Source organism: Triticum urartu, chromosome 4 (genome assembly GCF_003073215.2).
Source record: "Triticum urartu cultivar G1812 chromosome 4, Tu2.1, whole genome shotgun sequence".
Classification (NCBI taxonomy): Eukaryota; Viridiplantae; Streptophyta; class Magnoliopsida; order Poales; family Poaceae; genus Triticum; species Triticum urartu.
In genome coordinates, this window is record NC_053025.1 from 21,703,492 (window position 1) to 21,717,337 (window position 13,846).

The window sequence follows — 13,846 nt, forward strand, 5'->3', positions numbered from 1 at the left end:
CGCATTCATATCGGCCCAGAGCAGACGCGACCGCTCGCTGAAGCCGGCATTGAAGCGGCTCGCTGGCCAAAAGCATCGCCCTTCGCATGCCTTCTCGCCGCATTAAAACAACACTCGTTTGCCCGCCTACTTCCATCAAACCAGGGCTTGTGCTAATGAACCTACTCCGGCGCCTCGAGCGCCACACGCCCGTCCCTGGAGCGGCCGGCATTAAACACCTCTTCGACTGGCGCCTCACATCCACCCACTATATAAACGTGGCTAGGCGCTGGGCGAGAACCACACCTCACCTCTGCTCTCCATCTCCTCCTTGTACCACACCCGCCATGGCCTCCGACTCCAATGTCTTGTGGGTCGGCCTTTCCGGCAAGCAGAAGAAGGAGCTCTCCGGCATTGTAGTGGCCTGAGTTGCCTGGCAAGCTAGTCGGATACAGGCTGGTTTGCTGGCGCCACCACCCTCGCCAGACCGTCCTCGTCCATCTAGGTTGGCGAACGCCGCTTCCCAGCAAATCCGGCACGAGGGATGGTGGCGACGCGTTCGATAGATGGAGAAAGAAGCCATGTTCGCGAAGGTTGATGCGGCGGCAGATGAATTTGACTGGTGCACTGACGACCACGTCGCCAACTCTACATTGGTCGTGCCCTGGTGGTAGGATGGCGAAGCCGGTATGTCCGCGACCACCGCAGACAGTGATGAAAAGTAGACCATGGAAGGCCACCGTCGCTTGGGGTCCGAGGAAGGCCACCGCCATTGCCTCGCCAGGTTACAAAGCCGGTGACTTGCCCGGTGAGTGGGAGCGTAGGCCACGGCGACCGTCTTCCCCCACCCAAAAACCAACCCTGGTGCATGCTTCATGGCGGCGGATGGAGGCTACTCTTCCCCTCCCGTTGAAGCATATCCCTCCGAGCCTCCCGACAGTCCGATGAGTCGGCTGCCGAACATGGGAAAGACATGATGTGGGAATGGAGGATCCGCCGCGTCCGACATTAGACTAGTTTTAGCCTAATCCATGATGGTGTCGGCCATGTCGAAGCCCGCAGACGCCAAATCTGCCTCCTTCACCTCCACCGGTTCATCCTCCTATATTGTCGTGTCCTCCTCCTCCTGCTCCGGCACCGGCTGCGGGCGAATCTGGAGGCAGGCCGGCAACGATCTTAGCATTGCGCCTGACCCGGATCCCCTCTAGCATCTGCAACCGCTGCTCCTCACTGAGCATGGCTTGGGTGGTAATCCTATGGTGGGACCATGGTTAGCGGTTGACGGCAACCGGATTGAAGGTGGTGGTGCAGAGGGGAGGACGGGCTAGGGTTGGGATGCCGCCGTCCGACTGAACCAGCCGGGCTTGTTCCCTTGGGCGACACGCCGGAGCAGCGCCACATGGCGCCATGAATGCATCCTCACCTAAGACCGAAGGAGGCGCTCGTCGGACCGACGGTTTCTGCGTCTGTCCACATGGGCCCTTGCGGCGAGTCCAAACGTGGCAGGCGCGTCCAAGCGTCCCATATCCGCCCAGATATAGGCTAGGTATGAGGAGGGGAAAATATCAGGTGGTCCCATCCTTGGAGGGGAAAATCTCTCGCTCTTCGAGACTTTGAGTGTGAAGGAAGGAAAGAAGGGGATGGGAGGAAGCTTCTTTTATTTGGTGTGGTCCTTTCTCCCTTTTGCCGCCCACGTTTGAACTTGTTTGGAGGGTAAACTGAATTCTTTTCCCTCGCACATAGTACAAGATGAAAAGCAAAGGGGAAAAAGAACAACTCCTCCTCCTACTAAGAATAATTAAGCAGGGGTGGATTAAATTTGTTGATTGTTTTGTTTGGTACCAGACCCAGAGGTATTGGTGGTGTTTCTTGTTTCTCTCGTCTCGTGTTGGTGTCGCCAGACGGCCAGAGTCGCGTCGTCTTCCTCGGGCCTCGTGACCGCCACTCTCTCTACCTACCGCTCTACGCCACTCCACTCCACTCCACTCCACTCCCGAGCCGAGGCGACGTCCGTCTCCTCCATTTCCGCCAGCTGGGCCATCACATGCTCACTCTCCCTCTCTCCCCTCCCACTCCACTCCTGCTCTGCTGTCCTGCAGCTCGGCTCAGGCGCTCAGCTAGGCAGCTACTCTCTCTTCAGCGGAGAGGAGCAGAGCAGCAGCACTCCATTAAAGACAGCGAGCAGAGCACCACCGAGGAAAGTCCTCTCTTTATCTTTAAACAAAGCGACAAAGGGAGCCCCAAAGCCGCAAGCCAAAGCGGCAATGGCGTCCTCCTAGATTCCAGACCACAGCAACAGAGCAAAGCAAATCAAAGCCAAGCAGAGCAGAGAGATTTCCCACCCTCACTCATCTCCAGTCTCTCTCTCTGTCTTCTTGGCCATGGAGGCGCCGTCGTCGGACCAGTACCGCTCCAGCTCCTCCTCGGCGGGCAGCCCCTCCGCCCCGGCCGGCGGCGCGGGCCGGCGCTACTACTTCCCGAGGCCGGGCCGGCCCGTCTCCTTCGAGGACTCGCCCGACTGGGGGGACGACATCACCGTCGACGGCGCCGCCCACGCAGCGGACTCCTCCTCCTCCATCCACCTCGCCTCCGCCTCCGCCGCCAGCAGCGCCTACCCGTCCCCGTCCCCCTCCCTCCCGGGGCCCTCCGCGTCCGCGTCCGGCTCCGGATTCCGGGAGCGCAAGGTGGCCGGCGCCGCGCTCGTCTGGAAGGAGCTCAGCGTCTCCGTCCGGGACGGCCGCCGCCCCGGCCGCGTCGTCAGGGGCTCCAGCGGCTACGCTCTGCCCGGCACGCTCACCGTCGTCATGGGCCCCGCCCGCTCCGGCAAATCCACCCTCCTCCGGGCCATAGCAGGTTACAGATTCTTGCCTCGCCCTCACTCCACTCTGCTGCTTTCACTGAATTTGAGCTTCTGTCACTGACTGATGTCACACTCCACTCCGCTCCACTCCACTCCGCTAGTAACTGAATTTGAGCTCACTAACTGATGCCACTCTCCCACTAACTGCTCTGCTCTCAGGGAGGCTGCGCGGCGCCGAGCGGATGTACGGCGACGTCTTCGTCAATGGCGTCAAGTCACCCTTGCCATATGGATCATATGTAAGCTCCCCTTTCTTCCTCACACAAACTACTACTCTGCTGCTACATGTCTGAACTTAGTCGCCGGTTCACATCTGAAAGTTGCACAATCGTGTTGAAAAATGTATGCTCTGTTAAATCAAACATCCTCAGACTAGTGTCAACTTATGCCTCATATATATTTGTCAAATTTCATTGCTTTGATGGCCATTTAGAGCCTCCACTTGTCACATTCATCACTACTCCGCATGCTCAAAGCGTCATGTTTCAAGTTCAGTGTCGCGTGTAAGTGATCGATTTGATTGTGTCACGCCAAACAACTGAATATCTATCACTATATGGATCATGTGTAAGCTATCTCTTCCTCACACAAACCATTACGTACTAGTCTACTTACTACTCTGCTGCCTCCGAATTCTGGTGCTTCAAGTCTGAACCTACTTGAGTTGCCCCCATGCACATCTGAAGAAAGAAATGCACATGTCTGATGGAAAGTGTGTGTCTTCTGTTAAATCAAATTTAACTGAATTATCTATGACCAACTACTTCCATGTATGCCGCTTCATTTGTCCACCGTTCCATCAGTTCATACATTTACGTTGCTAAAATAAAATGTTGATTTTGCTATTGATGATAGCACTGCCATACCATGGATTGTTTATGTCCTGTTCCTTGGAGCGCTTGTAGGGGTATGTTGACCGGGACGATGTGCTAATCGAATCTCTCACAGTACGGGAGATGCTGTACTACTCAGCGCTCTTGCAGCTCCCGAGCGTCTTCTCTTCCAAGAAGTCATTTGTGGAAGATGCTATCGCGGCCATGTCGTTGGGTGACCATGCTGACAAACTCATTGGTGGACACTGCTTTACAAAGAGGCTTCCAACTGGCGAGAGGAGGCGGGTCAGCATTGCAAGGGAGCTTGTGATGAGGCCACATGTTTTGTTCATCGATGAGCCTCTGTACCACCTCGACAGGTTATTTCTCCTCTCCATAATTATATTTAACTCTTCGAATTCTTACTAAAAAACAGTACCTGTTGCGTATGTGTGTGCTTTTGTCTTGCAATCAGAGACAAAACTCACTGCTAAGCATGAGATTATTGTGTTTCATGTATAATGGGTGTTAACACAATTAATGCAGCCTTGATTATGGCTTATGTCTTTGCACATTACATATAAACTGCAGATTAAATTGATCCATGTAACTAATTTCTCTTCTTGTTTCTTGTGATGTAGTGTTTCTGCACTCCTCTTGATGGTAACACTGAAGAAACTTGCAAGCACAGGGTGCACAGTCATCTTCACAATGTATCAAAGCAGCACGGAGGTTTTTGGACTTTTCGATCGGATTTGCTTGCTTTCAAATGGGAATACCCTCTTCTTTGGGGAAACATTGGCTTGCCTGCAGGTGAATGCGTGTTTCTCTGCAGTATTAATTATTAACTCTGCTCAATACCAATTTAAATTTACCACGAGTGAAACGACGGTATCCAGTTACGTGAACAGGGTTAACTTCATATTTTTTTAGACGAGATACAAGGGTCGTCTTTAGCTACTCGAAGATGGCATGAGTTGTTAATCGAGTCCAAGTTGCATTGTTAGGAACAAAACTATATATTCGTGACAACAGTTTCTCTTTTCTTGTATGATCCTTGTTGCTGCAGCTTTATTCCTGTTGTAGATGGCTTTCTGTACTCTTTACCTGGCCTTGTTCTGTTGTAGCACTTCTCAAATGCTGGGTTTCCATGTCCAATCATGCAAAGTCCATCTGACCACTTCTTGAGGGCAATCAATACCGACTTTGACAGAATCATAGCAATGTGCAAGAATCTGCAGGTATCTTTTGGTTTTATTTTGACATCAATTTTGATTTTATCTTCAGTCCAACAATGTACTTTTGCTGCGAGAGATAAAAACCTTTGTAGTTATTAACAGGATGATCAAGGGGATTTCTCATCAGTGAGCATGGACACTGCTGTGGCAATCCGGACACTAGAAGCAACATACAAATCATCGGCTGAAGCTGCCGCTGTTGAATTGATGATTGCAAAATTGATTGAGAAGGTACTACTGCTTTACACCCTAGAGTAATGAAAATGCCATCTATGTCACCCCTTCCACAAACACAGAATTGATACTAATGTTCTTGTCACCGATCATAGAGTAGGAATTCTACAATCAACCATGTTAGATTGAGAAATAGGACACTGCAATATCCATGATAGTGAATAAACTATTGTCTACATGGTGTGATGCAGGAAGGTCCTTACTTGAAAAGTAAAGGCAGAGCCAGTGATGCAGCGAGAATTGGAATTCTCACTTGGAGATCATTGCTAATTATGTCAAGAGACTGGAAGTACTTCTGGAGCAGGCTTGTCTTGTATATGCTTCTTGCTCTCTCAATCGGCACCATATTTATCGACATTGGTCATTCATTATCATCTGTAGTGGTTAGTCTCACTACAGTATTATGTTCCGATTTACTTGATAATTTTATTTCTTAACTGTATTTACGATTTGATGTTCAATGTTCACTTTGTTTTGACAGGTTAGGATTTCTGCGACATTTGTGTTTGTTTCATTTCTCGTCCTTTTAAGTGTTTGTGGTGTACCTGCGCATATTGATGAGATCAAGGTAGTTTTTTAAATTTCCTTCCTAATAAATTTTATTTGTAAAAAATATGATTTATTGCTGAATGATGTCTTCCTATTCATCGTAGACTTCGTTGGTGATAAACAATAAGTACCAAAATCACAGCAATATTAGGTACTAACATTTAATTCCTTCTATGCAGATATATTCCCATGAGGATTCAAATCGGCATTCTGGGACATTGGTTTTCCTACTAGGCCACTTCCTATCCAGCATCCCCTTCCTATTTCTGGTGTCTATTTCGTCGTCGTTGGTTTTCTACTTCCTGATAGGCCTCAGGAATGAGTTCAGCTTCCTTATGTACTTTATAATCACCATCTTCATGTGCTTGTTGGCGAATGAAGCACTTATGATGATTGTTGCGTACATCTGGCTCGAGACTTACAAGTGCACCTTAACCCTGATTTGCTTATATGTGAGCTTCCATCTTGGGCTTCTTTCAAGTGGGCACAAATATTTTATGAACTAACATTAAATAACCATGGTTACTTCAGGTTATCATGATGCTGGTGGCTGGGTATTTTCGGATCCGAGACGCAATACCAGTGGCCGTGTGGAACTATCCGCTGTCCTACATTTCGTTCCATACATACGCCATCCAGGTAAGTTATACATGACCATCTCATGTAACCTACATAAACCCTATCTTGCTTCAACCGGGTCAGGCGTGCTAACGACCAGTGCTGCTGCAGGGCTTGGTCGAGAACGAGTATGTCGATACATCATTTGCAGTCGGGGCCACAAGGACAATACCCGGCGTGCAGGCTGTCCGAGGCTCGTATGGCATTTCATCATCGGCAGGCGCCAAGTGGATGAACCTCCTTGTTTTGCTCCTGATGGCGATCGGCTACCGGGTCGTCTTGTATGTTTTGCTTCGTCTAGATGTGAGGAGACATGTGAGGCTTGGCAGGCGCTCTTGCTGGCCCAGCATCCACACTAGTGCAGCTCCAAAGTGAGTTTGCCCTGAGCTATTGGAAGACGTTTTTTTTTGGGTGTATACATGTGTGATTCCTTGCTAGGTAGGCATATCTGACGCACGGAAAGTAGAAGAGAAACAGAGAGAGAGGAAATTGGAGGAACAGGTGTGTGTAACATAACATATATATACTGTATGTATGGGAGCTGAAGGAATGGATCATGAGTTGGTTATGTGCTTTTCTTGTCCATTTTTTTGCACTAATTATTGCTTCCTTGGCCTTTGTTTGTTGTCCACAAGTTTTCTCTTCCTGGTTGGATCGGTCGATATTTGACGGTCGAGTAGCAATCTCCTCTTGGAAGGTGTTATCTTGGAGGTATTTCCCAATTTCAGTAGGTTTATGACATTGTAGATGAAGCTGAATGTAGCTGGACATTCAGGCCAGAGATGAAGCTTGACATTAAATCCATTGCTGCTTCAAATTTCTGAATGTAGCTGGACTGCTGGAGACGGTGGATGTTTGAGTCAAGGAAAGAAAGGTAGAGAACAATCTCACTAACAGAAAATCGGTGACATATATACTATACAAAAGATGAGAAAATGTTATCCCAAACGAAAATAAATAAATCATATGGACGATGCTATACAAGATACTTCCATTTCAACCAAGAACATACTCTACAGTCTACACTAGTAGTATAAAAGTTAGGAATCGGTGAAATCCAAACGATCCAACCATCCAAGAAAATCAAACCCAAGGATTCATGAATTTGTTTTTGATGTCAATCCTCGCTTACATATACTACTAGTTAATTAATATAACCCCCCATTCGACACAAACTCGATAGATATTCATTACCAAGTGCATAGTTTTTGCAATATATACTTGCACATGCAACCTGGGCATACATGCATCAGCAAACGATACATACGCTTGGGCTTGGACATGCAACCTGGACATACATGCATCAGCAAACGATAGACAACATACATAGTGCATTGCCATACTGTTGTGCTACTCTTGTTCAAAAGTTGAAATAATTCGATCTTGTTGCTTGGCAGATTCTTCCCCATGCCAATAAAAAACATGAACAACGCAGAGGCTTCACGGTCCTGAGAATGTCTCGGTATATAAGCTCAGTAAGCCTAAGGTTGTTGCACTTGAAATGCACCAGGTCCTGATTCCTGAGAATATGACTGGCGGCGTTGTTTCACCTCCTCTGTAGTTTGGAAATCCGAGACCTATTGAACAACACAGACACACAGGAATCAACATCACACAATGTATTGAATAGTTATGGTGATAGTTGATGAAATAAGTAGCAGTAGCACCTTGCAAGCAAAGGCACAAACTGAGCTTCTGCAGGTTAGGTGAGTTGCAGAGGTATTGGCGCAGCCCAAGAAAGTCATGGCTAATACGGCACTCATCCAGGAACAAGGTTCTCAGGTTCTCAAACTTAAATGGAGGAAGATACGCATGACTCTCATCGAGCAACAACTGAAACCCAGATAGATAGATAGATAGATAGATAGATAGATAGATAGATAGATAGATAGTCATTTTGTTATGTTTGAATGCCTCCAGACAAATTAAGGAATGAAAGTGGGTATCAAGGCATACCGTGACATCCAAATGCGACAAGTACAGGCAGGGTTGTCACATTAGACAGCGCGCCAAGAATGCCCAAATGGTGATTCATTTCATCGAAGCAGCACAGCTTAATCGACGCATCCATAAGAGACGGCATGCTATGTGGTTGAGTTGTATCAACGATGTGATGCGAGGCGGAGAAGAACAAGAGCAGGGGCCTGAAAACTTCATCACTGTCATCATCCTCATCCGCCGCCATGTCCGTGTAGTTGCCATTGATGACCAATGTCTTGAGTGAGGAGGAAGCCATCTTGGTATTGCCGGAGAGAAAGAAGCAGCATTGTTGGAGCTCAACTTCCTCCAGAGTCCAGAGCAGGGCAGCCGGAGCTGCTGATGTGGCTCGCAAGATCATTCAGATCCAAAAACAGGCCTGAAAGAGTTAGGGAGAAATATCTCTTGCCTTGTATTGATCGTTACAGAGTACATCATATATACATGGAAGGAGCCCTACAAAATAGGCACGCAGGCCCTGGCATGCGGTGATCCTGATTTACAGGAGAGTTACACCAAACGTGAACGTTACAGTATATATACATGCTAGTCTAACACCCCCCCTCAGCCGGAACTCCGTGAGCAAGGACGTTGAGGCTGGTCCGGAAGTCATGGAAGATCGGCGATGGCAGTCCCTTGGTGAAAAGATCGGCGAATTGCGATGAGGAGGGAACATGCAAGACCCGGACCTCGCCAAATGCCACACGATCACGTACAAAATGGAGATCGATCTCAACATGCTTAGTACGTTGATGCTGGACGGGATTGCAGGAAAGGTAGGTGGCACTGATGTTATCACAGTAGACTATGGTTGCGCGGAGAGGGGATGCTTGAGCTCGTGGAGAAGTTGACGGAGCCAACAAGCCTCGGCAACACAATTGGCGACACTCCGATATTCTGCCTCGGCACTAGAACGAGAGACAGTGTGTTGCCGCTTGGAGGACCATGAGACAAGATTGGACCCAAGGAACACACAAAAACCAGAGGTGGAACGACGTGTGTCAAGGCATCCCGCCCAATCGGCATCAGTGTAAGATGTGAGATCGGTGGTGGATGATTTGTAGAATTGTAGGCCATAGTGGGAGGTGCCGTGGAGGTAGCGAAGAATCCTCTTAATGAGCTGCAGATAGGAATCCCGTGGCTCATGCATGAACAACCACACCTGTTGAACAGCATAGGCAATATCCATACAGGTGAGGGTGAGGTATTGGAGTGCGCCAGCCAAGCTACGATAGTGGGTGGGATTTGAGAGAACACGTCCGTCGGTGGAGGAGAGCTTCGAGCTAGTGTCAATGGGCGTGTAGACACCGGCGGCTTGCAGTTTAACATCTTTGCTCGCTCTAGAATTTCCAAAGTGTATTGTTGTTGGCTAAGAAAGAGGCCAGAGGCGTTGGGGGTGACATTTATGCCAAGAAAATGATGAAGAACACCCAAGTCAGACATGTCAAATTCGGACTTAAGAGACCGAATGATAAAGTCTAAGGCGCGTTGAGAGTTGGCGGTGAGAATGATATCATCAACATACAACAACAAATAGGCAATGGTGGAACCACGATGAAGAATGAAGAGCGAGGTGTCACTTTTGGAAGCACAAAAACCGAGAGAGAGCAAGTAGTTTTGGAAGCGAAGAAACCATGTGCGTGGTGCTTGCTTGAGGCCATAGAGGGACTTGTGAAGAAGACAAACATGGTCCGGAAAGGAGGGGTCCACGAACCCTTCCGGTTGAGAGCAATACACCGTCTCATGAAGATCCCCATGTAAGAAGGCATTCTTGACATTCAGTTGGTGAATGGGCCATGACTGTGTGGTGGCGAGACTGAGGACAACACGAATCACAACCGGTTTGACCACCGGACTAAAATTTTCGTCATAGTCCGCACCTTCATGTTGAGTGAACCCACGAACCACCCAACGAGCTTTGTAACGTGCCAAGGAGCCGTCCATGTTGAACTTGTGGCGATAAATCCATTTCCCCGTAACCACATTGACACCTGCAGGCTTAGGCACCAAAGACCAAGTAGAGTTGTTCATTAAAGCGTTAAATTCATCTAACATAGCTTGGTACCAATTGGGATCCTTGAGGGCAGACTTATATGTGGGAGGAATGGGAGAGATTGCGGTGGAGGTGGAATCAGCTAGAAAGAGACGCCTAGTCATGCAAAAACCGGACTTGGAGCGTGTGGCCATTTATGGGAGTTTTTAGTGGGTGCAACTGGTTCGGCGCGTGGTGGTAAACGTGGCAGTGGCGTAGTGGGTAGGGCGGAAGTCGAGGGGGATTCGGTGGGGCAGGCGGCAGGACGAGGCGGGCTGGTGGGCACGGAGAGGATCCGGGCGTGGCGGCAGCTCTAGGAGAGGGCACGGAATCGGAGGAGGACCGCGTGGGATGGGGACTGGGTGGGGTGGGTGGACCCGGCGGACCGGGTTGGGTGCGACGCGATTGGGAGGACGGGGGCGCGCGATCCGATTGATTCGAGGAGGGCCCGGGTGGAGATGGTGGAGCTGCGGGATCCGAGGAGATCGGACAGGTAGGTGGGATCCGGACGGGGGGATTTTCTGTGGACGTAGGGGATTGTGACATGCATGTGGGAGGGACGTAGGGAAAACTGCCTCATCGAAAATGACATGCCTAGAAACGATAATGCGACGAGAGTTGAGATCATAGCAACGATATCCTTTGTGCTCTAAGGGGTATCCCAGGAAAATGCAACGGGTCGAACGGGGGGATAATTTGTGGTTGGTGGTGGCATAGAGATTAGGAAAACACAAGCAACCGAAAATACGAAGGTGATCGTACGTGGGATGGCAGCCGTAGAGGAGATAGTAAGGCGTGTGGTTGTGGATGGCACGGGAGGGTCGTCGGTTGAGAAGATATGTGGCTGTGTGTAAGGCTTCCACCCAAAAGGGAGGTGTGAGGTTCGCTTAGAAGAGAAGTGTGCGCACAATGTCATTTGTGGTGCGGATGAGGCGTTCGGCTTTTCCGTTTTGAGGCGAAGTGTGAGGACATGAGAAGCGGTAGGCAATGCCATTGGAGGAGAAAAACGCACGGAGGGAGGAGTTGATGAATTCGCCGCCATTGTCACATTGCATCCTCTTGATAACTACATGGAATTGGGTATGGACGAAAGTAAAGAAGCGTTGCAAGACAGTGGATGTGTCCAACTTATGGCGTAAAGGAAAAGTCCATGAATAGTGAGTATAGTCGTCCAAGATCACTAAGTAGTATTGGAAACCGGAAAAGCTTACAATAGGGGAGGTCCACAAGTCACAATGAATTAAATCAAAAGGAGCATAAGATTTATTAAATGAAGTGGGAAAGGGGAGCCTCGGTTGCCGGCCAAGTTGACAGGCAGTACATGGGGTGTGAGGCGGTTTATTACAAGTGCTAAGGAAATCTTTGGACAAAGTGGAAAAAGAGTGAGCGCCGAGGTGCCCAAGCCGACGATGCCATATGTCCGACATGGAAGTGGTGGTGATGAGCGCAGAGGGCCAAGCCGTGGTGCCGCCGAAGAGTGGGTAGAGGCCATCGAAACTAGTGGAGATCAGGAGCACCTTCCGCGTTCGTAGGTCCTTCACAATGAAACCAAAGGGGTAAAATTCAATAGAGCAAAAGTTATCACGAGTGAATTGCCGAACAGAAATGAGATTATGAACTATGGAAGGTGAAACAAGAATGTTATGAAGTTTGAATTTGGAGGGGTGGAGGGTGGTGGAACCAGATGCGGTGATGGGAAGACGATGCCCATTGCCAACAAGTACAGTAGATGGAGTATGACGCTTTAAGGAAGAACTAGACGAGGTTAAGATACCTTGGTTGCCGGTGATGTGGGAGGAGGCGCCGCTGTCGAGGAACCATTCCTGGGAGGGGGTGGCAGCGGAATGGCCACCTTGGCTATAGGCGGCATTCAGCATGGCGAAGTGGTCCCATGATGATGGTGGAGGCGGGTAGTACAGCGCCGGCGGGTAGTGTGGCGCTGGAGTCGAGGGAGCCGAGTGGTGCACGGGGTAGGCGTGTGCATGGGAGCCTGGCCGGGGACCGAGCACGCCGGCCGCGTTCGGGGGCACCCAGCCCGACCGGGGAGAGGGGAGGGCCATCCCATAAGGCGTGAAGTAGCCGGTGAAGGGCGCCATGGGCGGGGCCGCGGACTGACCGCGTCCGCTAGAGTCACCACGGCCGCGTCCACGGCCACGGTCACCACCGTCGCCGTTGCGGCCGCCACGGCCACGTGCAGGAGGGTGCTGAGAGTTGCCCGGAAGGCGCTCGGGGCCGCGATCGCCAGAGCGGTCACCACGGTCGCCCTGGGCGCGGCCACCAGGACTGGAGTTGCTACCACCAGAAGAGCCCCCACCATGGAGAGCGAAGACCGAGGCACCTTCCTCGGCGGCGCGTTGCGCCATGGATTCCTCGACCAAGGTGACCCGAGAGAGGACGACGTCGAAGGGAAGCCCCTGATCGCCGAGGACCACACGGATGGTGTCGAGGCGTTTGTCAAGGCCGTGGAGGAACTGGGTGGTGAGGTCGACCTCGGTGACGGCGTGATCGATGTCGGCGAGGCCATCGGTGAGGAGTTTCATACGTCGAGCGTACTCAGAGACAGAAAGATCACCCTGTTTGAGATTGCGGTATTGTCTGTTGAGGATCATGTAGCGGGTGGCCCGGTTCGAGAGGAAGTAATCACGGATCTTCTTCCAGAGGGCATAGGTGGTGGTGGCGCCGACGACGTGATCCACCATGGCATCAGAGAGAGTGGCCATGATCCAGAGAGCCACATGGGCATCGAGTTCAAGGTAGGAGGAGTCGGCGTTGGGAGGGGGAGGGTGCTGAATGAGGCAAGTGACGCCATGGCGAACGAGGACCATCATGAAGAAGGACTTCCACTTGTGGTAGTTGTGGTCGGGAGGCTTGAGAAAAAATTTGATGTGGTTGGTAATGTGGTCCTGGAAGATGGATTGGCGGGGCGCCGGAGGTGTCGTCGGAGCTGAGGAGAAGAGGGGGTAAAGTGAGATCCGGAAGACGCGGAGGTGCCACCAAGGGCGGGGCTCATGCCGAAGATGAAAGGTGGGGAGAAGGACGCGGAGGTGGCGGAGGAGGTGTCGGCGGCGGGCGCCATAGAGGAGAGGGATTCCGGCGACGTGGCGGCGTTGGTGCCGGCCATGAGGAGGTCTGGTGTCTGATACCAAGTTAGGGAGAAATATCTCTTGCCTTGTATTGATCGTTACAGAGTACATCATATATACATGGAAGGAGCCCTACAAAATAGGCACGCAGGCCCTGGCATGCGGTGATCCTGATTTACAGGAGAGTTACACCAAACGTGAACGTTACAGTATATATACATGCTAGTCTAACATAAAGATGCAACCTTTTGAGCCCGCGAGGCCATGCATCTCGACCTATGTCGAGGCGGAGCCAACCGATAACTGTGGCCCCGTGCAGCCGGAGCTCTTGCAGGATCGTCAAGTCATGGCGGCGCAGGAGGTTGGCCGTGAAGTCGCCAATACGGTGGCTTGCATGTCCACGGCCACGGCCGATGTCGAGCCGCGGCACGGTGCGCCACCTCGTGGACAGCACGCACGTCTGC

General features: G+C 50.7%; 1 protein-coding gene across 1 annotated transcript; it reads left to right on the forward strand.

Annotated features, from left to right (window-relative positions):
* Positions 1-1,925: 1,925 nt before the first annotated feature.
* Positions 1,926-6,858, forward strand: LOC125550374 (ABC transporter G family member 3). The gene is made up of 11 exons (XM_048713358.1): positions 1,926-2,832; positions 2,999-3,078; positions 3,745-4,031; positions 4,293-4,464; positions 4,779-4,892; positions 4,992-5,120; positions 5,315-5,506; positions 5,605-5,691; positions 5,852-6,124; positions 6,204-6,311; positions 6,402-6,858. Exons 1-11 carry the CDS (start codon positions 2,361-2,363, stop codon positions 6,663-6,665), a joined length of 2,178 nt encoding a protein of 725 aa, XP_048569315.1. The 5' UTR covers positions 1,926-2,360; the 3' UTR covers positions 6,666-6,858.
* The last annotated feature ends 6,988 nt before the right edge of the window (positions 6,859-13,846 follow it).

Excerpts from the sequence above, each read along its gene's own strand:
- LOC125550374 (XM_048713358.1), top strand. The coding sequence starts at position 2,361 with ATGGAGGCGCCGTCGTCGGACCAGTACCGCTCCAGCTCCTCCTCGGCG. Across the intron at positions 3,079-3,744 it reads CCTTGCCATATGGATCATAT|GGGTATGTTGACCGGGACGA; the intron begins GTAAGCTCCCCT and ends GAGCGCTTGTAG. Across the intron at positions 5,507-5,604 it reads ATTCATTATCATCTGTAGTG|GTTAGGATTTCTGCGACATT; the intron begins GTTAGTCTCACT and ends TTGTTTTGACAG.